This window comes from Spea bombifrons, chromosome 2, assembly GCF_027358695.1.
Source record: "Spea bombifrons isolate aSpeBom1 chromosome 2, aSpeBom1.2.pri, whole genome shotgun sequence".
Lineage (NCBI taxonomy): Eukaryota > Metazoa > Chordata > Amphibia > Anura > Pelobatidae > Spea > Spea bombifrons.
Window position 1 is genome coordinate 91189416 of NC_071088.1, and position 11653 is coordinate 91201068.

At 37.9% G+C, this 11653-nt stretch overlaps 2 protein-coding genes across 3 annotated transcripts; one reads left to right on the forward strand and one right to left on the reverse strand.

Annotated features, from left to right (window-relative positions):
• Positions 1 to 1443: 1443 nt before the first annotated feature.
• On the reverse strand, positions 1444 to 6564 carry MITD1 (microtubule interacting and trafficking domain containing 1). 2 transcript variants are annotated; one of them, XM_053457486.1, is made up of 8 exons: positions 6461 to 6564; positions 5885 to 6082; positions 4952 to 5053; positions 4199 to 4335; positions 4020 to 4106; positions 3417 to 3532; positions 2391 to 2451; positions 1444 to 2138 (listed from the first exon to the last, which is right to left on the reverse strand). In XM_053457486.1, the coding sequence occupies exons 2-8, from the start codon at positions 6021 to 6023 to the stop codon at positions 2043 to 2045; spliced, it is 738 nt and encodes a 245-aa protein (XP_053313461.1). In that variant the 5' UTR covers positions 6024 to 6082; positions 6461 to 6564; the 3' UTR covers positions 1444 to 2042. The 2 variants fall into 2 exon arrangements, with proteins under 2 accessions (XP_053313461.1, XP_053313460.1); XM_053457485.1 differs by having other exon boundaries at positions 6364 to 6502.
• A 132-nt stretch (positions 6565 to 6696) lies between these two features.
• MRPL30 (mitochondrial ribosomal protein L30) lies at positions 6697 to 9383 on the forward strand. Its single transcript, XM_053457487.1, has 6 exons — positions 6697 to 6798; positions 7329 to 7401; positions 7561 to 7644; positions 8151 to 8297; positions 8487 to 8560; positions 9077 to 9383. Exons 2-6 carry the CDS (start codon positions 7348 to 7350, stop codon positions 9207 to 9209), a joined length of 492 nt encoding a protein of 163 aa, XP_053313462.1. The 5' UTR covers positions 6697 to 6798; positions 7329 to 7347; the 3' UTR covers positions 9210 to 9383.
• The last annotated feature ends 2270 nt before the right edge of the window (positions 9384 to 11653 follow it).

Sequence of the window (11653 nt, forward strand, 5' to 3'; positions counted from 1 at the left end):
TTAAGGGATACTGTCAGCATAGATGTTGTATTATTCTTTGATTACTTTGAAGCCTAGCCCATCTAGTCTAAATGCCTTTTACATTATATTTTATTTATACATTGTCAGCAGATTCCAACAATTGACAATAACATTAAAAACATGACATGCTGCTACAGAAGAAGAATTGTCCTTGAAAACCCAGAGCTATCCCTCTTTGCTCTTTACTGTAGGCATAAGAAGCAGAGCTGAGGCAAAATGGTAAGACTGATTCTCAACAGACCTGAAATGGGCAGGGAGTGTGGTGGAACGTGGTCATAGAGTAGGTAGGACCAGATTCCACTTTCGCCTGCCGAGAAATCAAGCAATGCAAACCCAAAATGCTACAAACTTCAAAAACAGGTTTATTGTATGTTCAGGGCAGCCTAATAAGTATCTTCATAGCCTTACAGTTATGAGTGAGATGCTCTATGTAAAAATGGACAATCATAAGAGTGTGTAACGAAGATAACGAAGAGCCTGACCATGTTCTGCAATGGGGAACTCTGACAATTAGCTTTACGGTTGTAACAACTACACTCAACTGGTCCCATACTTGGAAGGAGATAATGCTGCAATGCAAGTGAGTGACAGTCACAGTCAGCAGCTGAAGACCCGCTAACGCCCTGTTGTGATTGTGTTTAGGAGTAAGAATCGAGGAGTATAAGTTATGCCGTTTACTTTTTTCTATTCCACATTTTGGGAAGACGATTCCATAAAATTATCTGATGGCATCATGAGATAAAGTAAAATATTTTAATATTCAGATAATACAGTTTGTTAACATCAATGAATTTAAACTTATGATATAAAATAAAACATTTATATCAAAATCTGTAGTGTCATTACATACAAAAATACATTTGCTGAACATAAGACAGGAACTCTGTTTTCATCAACTTCTTTTACAAGCTAATCCTTATAGGTTTCCAATCAACATACAACTGCGAGATTGTCATTTAGAGACCACAATTCCACAGTATAAATTGATACCCTGTAAAATAAGACATTTCATGAGCTCAAACCTAAATGCAAAACGTTATTGAGTGTGATTAGAACCGCTTTTATTGGTCAAGTCAGTTATTTTAGTTTCAGGTCAGTGACTACGTTTGAGATATACGAGACACATCCGATCAATTTTTAAATTTCCATAGTGTTGCATATAAACTGCATGTATATTATCAATTATTGGCCAAACTACAGAATGATATGTGAATATAATCACCAGTAAATTATTTTTTTTATATTTGCTATGCGATCATGATCATTTTAAGCAATATTAACACATGGTAAAAATGGAACAAACTGTCCTTTGGTTTTCAGAGAATATGTGTTATTGAGTTTTCCCTACCCTACTACTACTACTACTAGTAGGAGGCATCATTTAAATTCAACAAGGTTTATCTTCGACCTCAGTCAATCTAAAAGTTTATATGTTTCATTGAGAATTATAAAAGATCCACTGGTAAAAATATAAAAACCCTGGTTTATACCAAAACCCATAATAATAAAATTAAAAATAAATACCGGTAATAGCAATGCTAACATTGGTTCTTCATTTATACATCACAGAATACTAATAACTATTTTTGTGCTCATAGAAGGCATATTCAAAGGATGCTGGTCCAGCGTAAATTGCATGCTTAAAAAGGCAGTCACATCCAAAATGTTCTATTAAGTCATCGGTGAAGCAAATTATGTCCGAGGCGCTGGATACCCCTTTTTCATAGGGACCAAATATACAAGAGCAATTGTTCCAAAATTGTGCGTCATGGTCAATCTATGCTATGTATAGAGTAATCATGCATTTATGAGGCAGAAACCTGGAGCAGGACGAGTGCTAAAGACGAGTGCTTTATTTTACATTAAGCTGCCATTACAAGCACTTTAATCATATGGGTCAGTAAGACCTAAAAAGCGTGAGAAGTCTGAGACCCTATATAAAATAAATATCAAGGGCCAGACTGCTTGTTAGCTGCCCTAAAAGTATTGTTCCCCAGCTCCCACAAAACACAAGATTTCCATCAAGTCTTCCATGTATGATTGTTATGAAAAATATCCACTGATGTTTCATGGCAGGGCCTCAAGTCAAAGTCGCAGTAACCTATAGAGAAACGACCCTACCGAAGAAAGAGAAAAACAAAAAAAAAGAATAAAATAAAATCAAGAAATGCAAATGAAAACAACTGAAATTTGTTCCGATGAAATTGTTCCTGTGGGAACTGAATTTATTCATATCATATCTTCTTTAATCTCTAAATGTGGGTAATTCAAAATGTAGACATTTTAATGTGAGATGCACAAAAGGTTATACTTCAAAATACAGATATTATATGTTGTTATGGGCCCTATGCGGGATTGTTTGCACTTACCTGAGGCTTCTTAAAATAATCAAGACCTCTCCCAATCTTAATCATCCAACCATTATTAAACCTGTCATAATCAGAAAACATGTTTTCAGTAACTGGCATTTGAGGCCTCACCATATTCTGGCATTATAACCACCAGTCTGGTTAACAAAAGGTTAAGCGGCATTTAAATGTTTCCTCAAACTATAGGCCATTCAGAAAAAGGAGACAAAAACAAAAGCACATTATAATCCAATTTATAAAAGCGACTGTATGCTTTATGGAGGTAGGAATGTGTGTGGCTATGATAAGGGGCAGAGAGGGCTAGCTCCAGTTAGATACCAAGGGGCATGACTTCTGACCACTCCTTCACCCACAGATTGAAGACATTAACCCGAAGCCCCAGAGCATTGCAAAATCCGAAGACTCCAGGCAAACTTCGGCAAGTTCCCATCTCTTGCGACATAGCTACCATATAATAAATGAAACCTAGCATAGTCTAGCGCAAGGTGGTGTGCATTTGGAAGAAGAAACGGTCAGGCAACTTAAGTTCGAATACACTACAGGTATATACGGTTAATAGTATTTAGGAGCTGATAAATTGTTCTCCCTTATTGTATGAAGCCAGGAAGATTGTATTTTCACCTGAAAATTTAGGGAAGAAAAAAATGTTTGATACTCAAACCATGGCGTCAAGTCACCAATAATTTATATAAACAAAATATTCTAGAAATAAAAGAGCAAAGTCACATATAATTATAAGGTCTCTTACTCAAAATGCGCAACAGAAATGTTGTCAAAGCTGGGTATCTTAATTAGAAGGAAAACATTTACATTTCGCAACCTTCTATGCATATGTTATTCTGTAGGAACATACATTATGAACATCACGTTCGTGGGCATATCAACATTCCTTGAAAAGCTGCTTTTAGTTTTTGTTTCCAGTAAATGCTTTTACAACACAACATAATAATACCTTTAACCCTTCTGCACAATGTTATATTTTAAGAAATACTTAAATAAAACACAATACACAAGACAGACCCATACCTAATTTCTCGGTCGTGAATAGAAGAGGAGAAAGCGACATCCAGGGTAACGCCATAATCCTGGAGAGAATTCTGGATCTCCTGTAGGCAACTAGTTTGCAGAGCTTTACCATTCTCCTGCACCAAAAAGAAGTTTAGATTTTATTCGGTGTGTAAGATGCTAAGCAGACTTACAGTATATTAAATTGTCACAAAAAGAGCTTCTTTCACCATTTAACTACAGTTAGTGGAGTAGTTAGAGGGCTTCTTAGTTGTATGAATTACTAGCAGGGCAAGGCACAGCATGCTGCATGTCCTAAATGGCCATTTCCATAGATGATATTTCACAACATACAGGGGTCTACGACTTCACTATACATTATGACTAGATAATCCCAGCGAGCTTCTGTTATATAATGTATAGTTAAAGCAGTGAGATTTCTTCAAAGTCTCTTGAATTGTGCTTTATAATATGTCTTTCTATGTCTGAGGCTACCATATTACTGAACTTTTACTGAAAAAAAGTCTTGGCATGGCTTGCCCTTAAGCTGAAACCTATCTATATTTCTTCCTAACATCATAATAATAAAATCATGCTTAATGACAAATTAAACAAAATGCTTACTTCGTCCATGGAGGTTAACAGGTTTATTCTCTTGACCTTTGAAGGTCCCTTGACAAGCATTTCACAGAAACGTAAAAAGTTATACAACTGCAAAAGAGAAAGAAGTCATATAAAAGGGGGTCAGATTAGGTAAAATAACTAAAATGATCAAATCATTGAATACTACCCTTACTACTCACTTGATGCACATACCGGATGTAAGGGTCTTCCACCCACACCTCTGTAAGCATTTCATTGACATACGGCTTGAAAAGATTTTCATAGCTATAACCTGTCGCATTCTCTAAAATCTTGATTTGCTTGTGATATTTTCCCTCTGCAAAAAAAGACATTGTTGCAGTGTAGTTAGATTTTAGAATATTAAAAAAAATATATATTTTTACAAGCTCACTTTGATCAGGAGATGGTAAAACCAGAAAAAAGTGACTCACATTTAGAATTTAAATGTATCTTGCTTAGCATGAAAAACATTCACCTGTCACTCACTTTACTGCCTACACTAACTGTTTGCGGCTGGCTGCCAGGCAACACATCTATCTCTGGATGAGGATTCATCAGGACAGAAATAATCATGTTTTCTTGGTGGGGTATATTTGAACAGACAGCCAGCAGAAAGCAAAAATCATTTTAATGTTTTCTGAAATGTACACAAACTATCAAAACATTTCAAAGTTGCTGTTCCAGTTGGTAAGAAAAAAAAAGTAAGAAAAACATAGTGTTAGTCTTAAGACCTGGAGACAGCTCCTGATAAGGCTTCTGCCACAGTCCTCCAAAATGAAACAGTAGGTGTATACCAGAAATGTAAATAGACATGTTTTGAGCAGAAGTTTAATCATCCAAAATGATTTTGTGGCATGTAGATCACACTGCAGCCAGCATGTTACAGACCTTTGGCAGAGAACTTCCGTAACCCAGGATCAACTGTGGCTCACCTTCCTTCTCTTTAAGAACATGATGTTTGATCTGTTCGGCTCTGTCCATGTAGTCACTCAACTTCTTTCTATAATGAACTTTTTTGGCATCTTCTTGGGTGGCTGTCATGGAAGAAATGACATTCATTTTGATAATTAAACTGATGTATGATATAACAAACATTTGACCAGAGTGCATAAAAAAGCTTTTTTGATGTAGGTTTAGGTGTTTAGCCATAGAAGAAAATCTTTTAGTTGCATATAAACCACGAGTGTTGACAATGGGTGTATCAGGTCTACATAGAGTGATGTCTTTGTTTTTATATAGAAATAGAAGAAGGCTCCAGGCACGCAGGGGTTCCATCAGACAGATTTATTGTAGGAAACAGACAACAACGTTTCGACCTCACAATGAGGTCTTTATCAAGTTACTTGATAAAGACCTCATTGTGAGGTCGAAACGTTGTTGTCTGTTTCCTACAATAAATCTGTCTGATGGAACCCCTGCGTGCCTGGAGCCTTCTTCTATTTTTGATTTACTGGGGAGCTGGCCCTTCCTGGCACAGCTAAGCACCTGAGTTCCTGTGGGGAGTGAGTGCAGATTCCTAATTCTGGTGATTTGTTTTTATATAGGTCATGAAAATAAACAAGGACTCCGCCAGTTTCTAGTGTGCATAATGTATAAGGTGCACATATTTATCCTCCTTTTTCTTGCTTACACCGTACCCTAGGTTGACCACATCGGTCATAATTTTCACATATTGCTGACCAGCCCCGATAATGCTGCCCTGCGGTATGGGGGATGTATAGACTCAATGAAGGAACCAACTAGTCGGATTTGCAGCCCCCATACGGCTGGTCAGCAACATGTAAAAATTATACATGTACTGGAAGACATGGCCGTTGTGGTCACCCCACCGTTACCCCCATTTCTTTCCGTGCTCCCTCACTTACCCTTTAAAACCTGAAGCAGGAGCTCGATCCCTTCCTGATAGCACACCAGACTCTCCTGATATCGCCCTTTCGAGTCTAGCTCCACTGCCCTCCTCAGCACTCCGCTCGCTGCGTTCTCCACCCCAAGCAGCGCAGCCATGGTACAGGCCGGGGAGGCTCACCTGAGGAAATGTGAAGTGGGGATTCCCAATCCACAACCTGTGGTGGTGGGGGGTTTAAAAAAATATTTGATCCATATTTGGAGTTCTCCTTAAAATAAAAGCATACAGATGAAACACAATACACACCAGCAACCTTTGAAAGACACATTTGAAGCTCTCACATTTTCTAGTATTGTATTTTACCCCCAAAACTACCCCAGTGAATATCTTTTTAGCCAATGCCTTGATTTTAGAATAATATAGTTATTCGATTAAAAGAGTATTTTCCATAAACTGGTATATTCACAGCCATCTATAAAGGTCCTGCGTAGTGCGTACCACTTCACTTTTGTGTCTAGTTAAGGGGTTTAAGGTCGTAGCTGGCAGTCTAATTGCCCTCCTGGTTAGATACGGTTATCCATGCACTCCCTTCTACCTCCTATACGAGTTTCTGCCGAGTCCCCCAGTTACGAGCGCGCACGGGTACGAGCAGCAATCGAGTGCTGTCTACCAGACTCGCAATTCAAGCCGAGACTTCCGGGTTGGGGCGTCAAGCTCAGACTCGCAGAGTTCTAAACACTTAGAGACAGTCATGGAGGCGACACTGTAGAATCTCATAGTTAACGCTAACTGCGTTTCTCTTGTTCAGAACGCCGGAGTCCTCCGAAGACACCGGAAGTAAAAGGACAAGGGTGCGTGTAACCTCTAAAACGAATGCATGCCTGTCACTGCTATGGATTTGTGGAGCTGAGGCGCCGGTTAAAAAGATAAAAGGTAGGATAAATAGGAAGTAGTCTCATTGCTGCATTCTGTATATTAGACACAACAAGAATAGATGGAGTTCAGGTGGTAAGATTGTACTTAAGCTCATGTGTATTAATTTAATGTATATTAACTTTAATGGAGTATTGTTAATGCAGCGTTTGGAACGAGTCATCCGTTATTTTCTGTAATTTGATCCAGCAGGTTTTGTTGTATATTTCAAAGATGGCTTCGATAAAACTATATTTGATGTCCCGCATAAATTCAGATACATCCAAGGAATACCTCTACATCAGGAAAAATGGGCAGGCTAGATGGGCCAAATGGTTCTTATCTCCCATCAAATCCTGTGTCTCTATGGTATCTGAGTTTTTTTTTTTTTTTTTTTACTTGCCGGCTAGTAGATATTTACAACAGGCTAGAATAGCGTTTTTACTGTACGGCTTCATTGCTTCTTCTACACGTGTTCCATTTTTAGAAGATGCAATAATTATTTCTCAACATTACCGGTAAGTAAAAGATCATTTTTGCATCCGTTGCAGGTGAGAAGATTTTTCACCGATGACAATGGCAGCCTTATGCCGAAACGTGCCAAGAAACATCTTTGGGTTAAAGGTATTTATCTATACTATGGTTTTAAAAATTGTAAAATAACTTTTTCTTTTTGACACTTTATATCAGATAGATATATGTGGATATAAAATGTAAGCATATAATGAGCTCTCCTATATCGGCATGCTTTTTTAAGATTTATTTGTTTTTAATGATTTTCAGGTCGTGCCGGAACATCCCGCATACTCGCTAATGTGGATTGGTGGAATCCGCCATAAATTCACCAAGACTCGCTATCACGATGAAGTAAGACAAGTGTTTGTTAATTGTCCTTGTGGTGAAAGAGTCAGGGTATTGAGTTTTATAGCATGTTTGGTTATTGGTCCCACACTTTCTACTTTAGTCAATAAAAGCCTTAAAAGTCAAGCTAGTTATTATAATTCAATGTGTACGTTTAATTCCATATCACCGGGTTATTCAGTGGAGCTTTGCTAGACAATAACACACAACAATGCTTTTCTTAAGCCAGCCATACGATTTAGTTTGTTGGCTTTTTTGTTTTTCTAACGCTAGTCTAAAACGACAGTTATTACATTTGAGAATTTTTGTCCAAACTGATGTGTTTGCAAAATAATTATTTAAGAAGTTTCTACTTAAGCCAGTGATATTGTAAGTATGCCTTTGTCTTTAAATGGAGCATTTCTATCATGTTTATCACTACTTTCAGATTAAAGATGTTTTTTTTTTTTTTTATTATTAAACGTGTAGTTCCTGCATATCATACAGTGATATATCTACATTATATTGATCAGTTCTTTCAGCCAAAGCCTGAGGATCATGAAAAGTATGGTGGGGATCCTGAGCAACCACACCAGCTTCATCTTGTCACCCGAATAAAATCTGGGCTTGGTCGACCATACTGGGAAAAAAATATCCTGAAAGTTCTGGGACTGGAAAAGGTAACTGTTGTTATTACTCATTTTATTGATTGTGTTGAGGAAGTAAAACAGAGCACCAAGCAAATAGTTTAAGGGCTCAAATGTCTGTTCTTAACAAATGTAACACGAGGTCTTGAAAGTTTATGCGACTCTACACAATTGTCCCTCTGACATCTCATTTACATTCTGAATTTATTTTTTTCTGTCTAGGCTCACAGGCCAGTAGTTCACAAAAATATCCCAGCAGTCAACGAAAAACTTAAAATTGTCAAGCATCTGGTCAGGTTGGTATATTTTTGTTTTCTGTCATTCAGGTTCTAAGTTTCTCTTCGTTCCATGAGGTTTACTATTAACTGTAATTCCCTAATCACGTCATGTATGTTTTGCATCTTTCTGATGGAACAAGTCAGTCTTGACTCTCTTTGATCATTGGATGTTCTTATATGTGAATGTAGTGATGTGAATGACTTGAAAATGTGCTTCTTCTGGTCATAATAGTGGTAAGGGCTTCCTGCAGGTTAACAGACCTTGTTGATTATGCTTGTTCATCTTCTTAACACCTCCAAAAGGTCATCCCTTTTCATGTCTCTTTAGATTCACTCTAGACATTATACTATTTTTTCCATTACCTGAAGGCATTTTTGGCCTGCACTGCCTATAGCTCACCACATACGCTCTTAGTAGTACCCTTTAATACTGGTGTTGGCTGACATGGGACAGCGTCATTGCCCCGGGGGGGGGTAAATGTTCTGTTATAATGTTCTTAATTGTTAATATAACAAAATCTGTTGCTTTCCCAGAATTCAGCCCCTGAAGCTTCCTCACGGGATTCCGACAGAGGAGGATATAGCAGAGACTTACCTCAGGAGCACTGGGGAGCTGGTGATCCATAAGAAGCTGAAACCAATTGAAACAAAATCCATTGAACCATAGCGACCTAATTACTGACCTCTATATGTGCTGAGGGCTGACAATATTTATCGAAGGAAACATTAGAATTTGATAAATCTACTGTGATGCCTTATTCCTGCACCATGAAGGTATTAGTAAGTAGAAGTCTATGGTGCAATCTGTAATTTTTGAAATAAACTTTTTTCTATGAAGTCAGTGTTGTATTGTATTTGGGTTGTGTCTCTAAAATGACATTGTACTCGGGAAACACATACGTGTATATATTTACATGAATGGCACAATTTACATTATTGTACATAACTCAGTGTCACCATCTGAATTTGAGACAATGTAGAACCTCAGATTTTCCCTGGGAATGGTTCAACCCTCTGTAAGCTGCAGCAAAGGTTTATATGAATATAATCCATTAACCTCATGTATATATAAAGTCTTTCATGAAATTCCTTGACGAGATATGAAATCATTTGTGTGTCGGTATAAGCATTAACATATACATTTTTAAAAATATATAGTTCACTGTCCCTATAATGAATAATGTGATGAATCAAGATATTTTGGTATTTAGAATACATTTTATATGGGTAAGGGTTACAATCTTAAATTCTAACCTCTGCATCACTCCTCCTTATGTCACGTTTAATAAATGACGCATGTCCGAAAGAGACCTTATGCGTTTCCCTGGCATAAGGCATGGTGCAGATTTGTTCTGTACATAGCAATTGTTTGCGGAAACGCTATATAGAGCTTTCATAGAGGTTAAACATAGGCAGCAGTATAAACATACACGACTTACGTAGAAACAGAATTTGTTGGCACATAAAACTCATTCAAAACTAAACAATCCTTAATCTTAGATTTAAGAGTCCTACGCCTGCCTCATGCTTGTTTATATTTTAATGGGGCTTTTCCATTTATCTACTAACATCTCCATAAAGTAAAAAGTTCTTATATTACAATCGAATGCTCTGACCCTCTAGTTTTAGGTCATGAAGTCTTTGTTCTTATTCTGTGGACTGGAGTGGAAAGAAATGGGTCCCATTACATCTGGCGTAAAGCTAGCACAGCATTTCACAAAGAGAACTTCATGCACACGGTAAAGTGGTAGTGTGATGGGCTGGGGCTGCTTCAGGACCTGGGCGACTTGCTATAAGTGATGGAACCATGAATTCTGCAAATCCTGAAGGGAAATGTCCGGCTATCAGTTCATGACCTAAAGCTCAAACTCATTTGGTTTATGCAGCAGAATAATAATCTAAACCACGCAAGCAAGTTAAAGTAGTTAAAGAATTGTTACAGTTGATGATTTATAACTAAATTAAAAAAAAAAAAAACTTTATATAACTGGAGGTCTTAATTTGGTCACACATTATTTAGTTACACTTGGCTTTAGAAGCCTCATAAATGTGTAGCCTAGTAACCATTAAGAAGCATGTTGAAACCTGTTAAGCCTGGCAAGCTTTCAACAATACCAATCCCCTGCTAGATGTGTGTTTGCACACACTTAGTTCATCTTGCGGACTCTGTAGTACAGACAAGAGATCTTCACTCATTGCTGTGCCATAAATATGGATTCTGCTGATGATTCGATAATAAAGGAAAAAGACCATGAGGAGGTAAGTCTCATTTTAGCTAAGACTAGATTGAAATATTGCTTTAAGTACTATATGTAATCAACAGAATCATTCAAAATACTCCAGCAGTATCTATTTCCATCACCTGTAATACCCAAATCTTGAGACATTCTACACTATGGAAGAAAATATATTAGGATTTTAGGTCCTGTGATGTATCCTCAGAGCTAGTAAGTAGCTCATTAATTGTTGATAGAAGAATGCATTACCAGTGACAAAGTCTGACCTAGGCCAACAAGGGTGGCAGGTCCAGGGGAAACCCTGCTAAGTGGGATGGTTTAAAGGGGCACCCCTGATGCCCCTAACCAGCTCATTAAAGTTATGGAGGGCTGGGCCAACTACCAAGTTAACAGTTTCCTTCTGTGGCCGGGGTGGGGGGTGGTTTGTGGTGCTGCCATGGGTTACACCTAGGGGAACACTAAAGGTGAATACATCACTTTAGGTCACACAGGACGGGGAGGGGGGGTTGTGGTGCTGCCATGGGTTACACCTAGGGGAACACTGAAGGTAAATACATCACTATGCACCAGCACAGCCGCTATTGCAAGAGTCGTCCTTTGATATAAAGTGAACTAATCTTTTCTAGTTGTACGGAATGCCATACCTGCCAAAAACGTATTTAAAGCGGGGTTAGTAACGTTTACCCCAAAGGGTAACAACCACCACCATTTATTATGCAAACACCTAAAGTAAATGCTATACGCTGCTGTCCAATACACATTTACAAAAGAAGCGTACTTCACACCCAATTTAATGTTTAACTGTATTTGCTCTATTATAAGGTCTACTAGGTTTTTGGGGGGAAAACAATCATCTAAAAAATGAGCTTGTTTT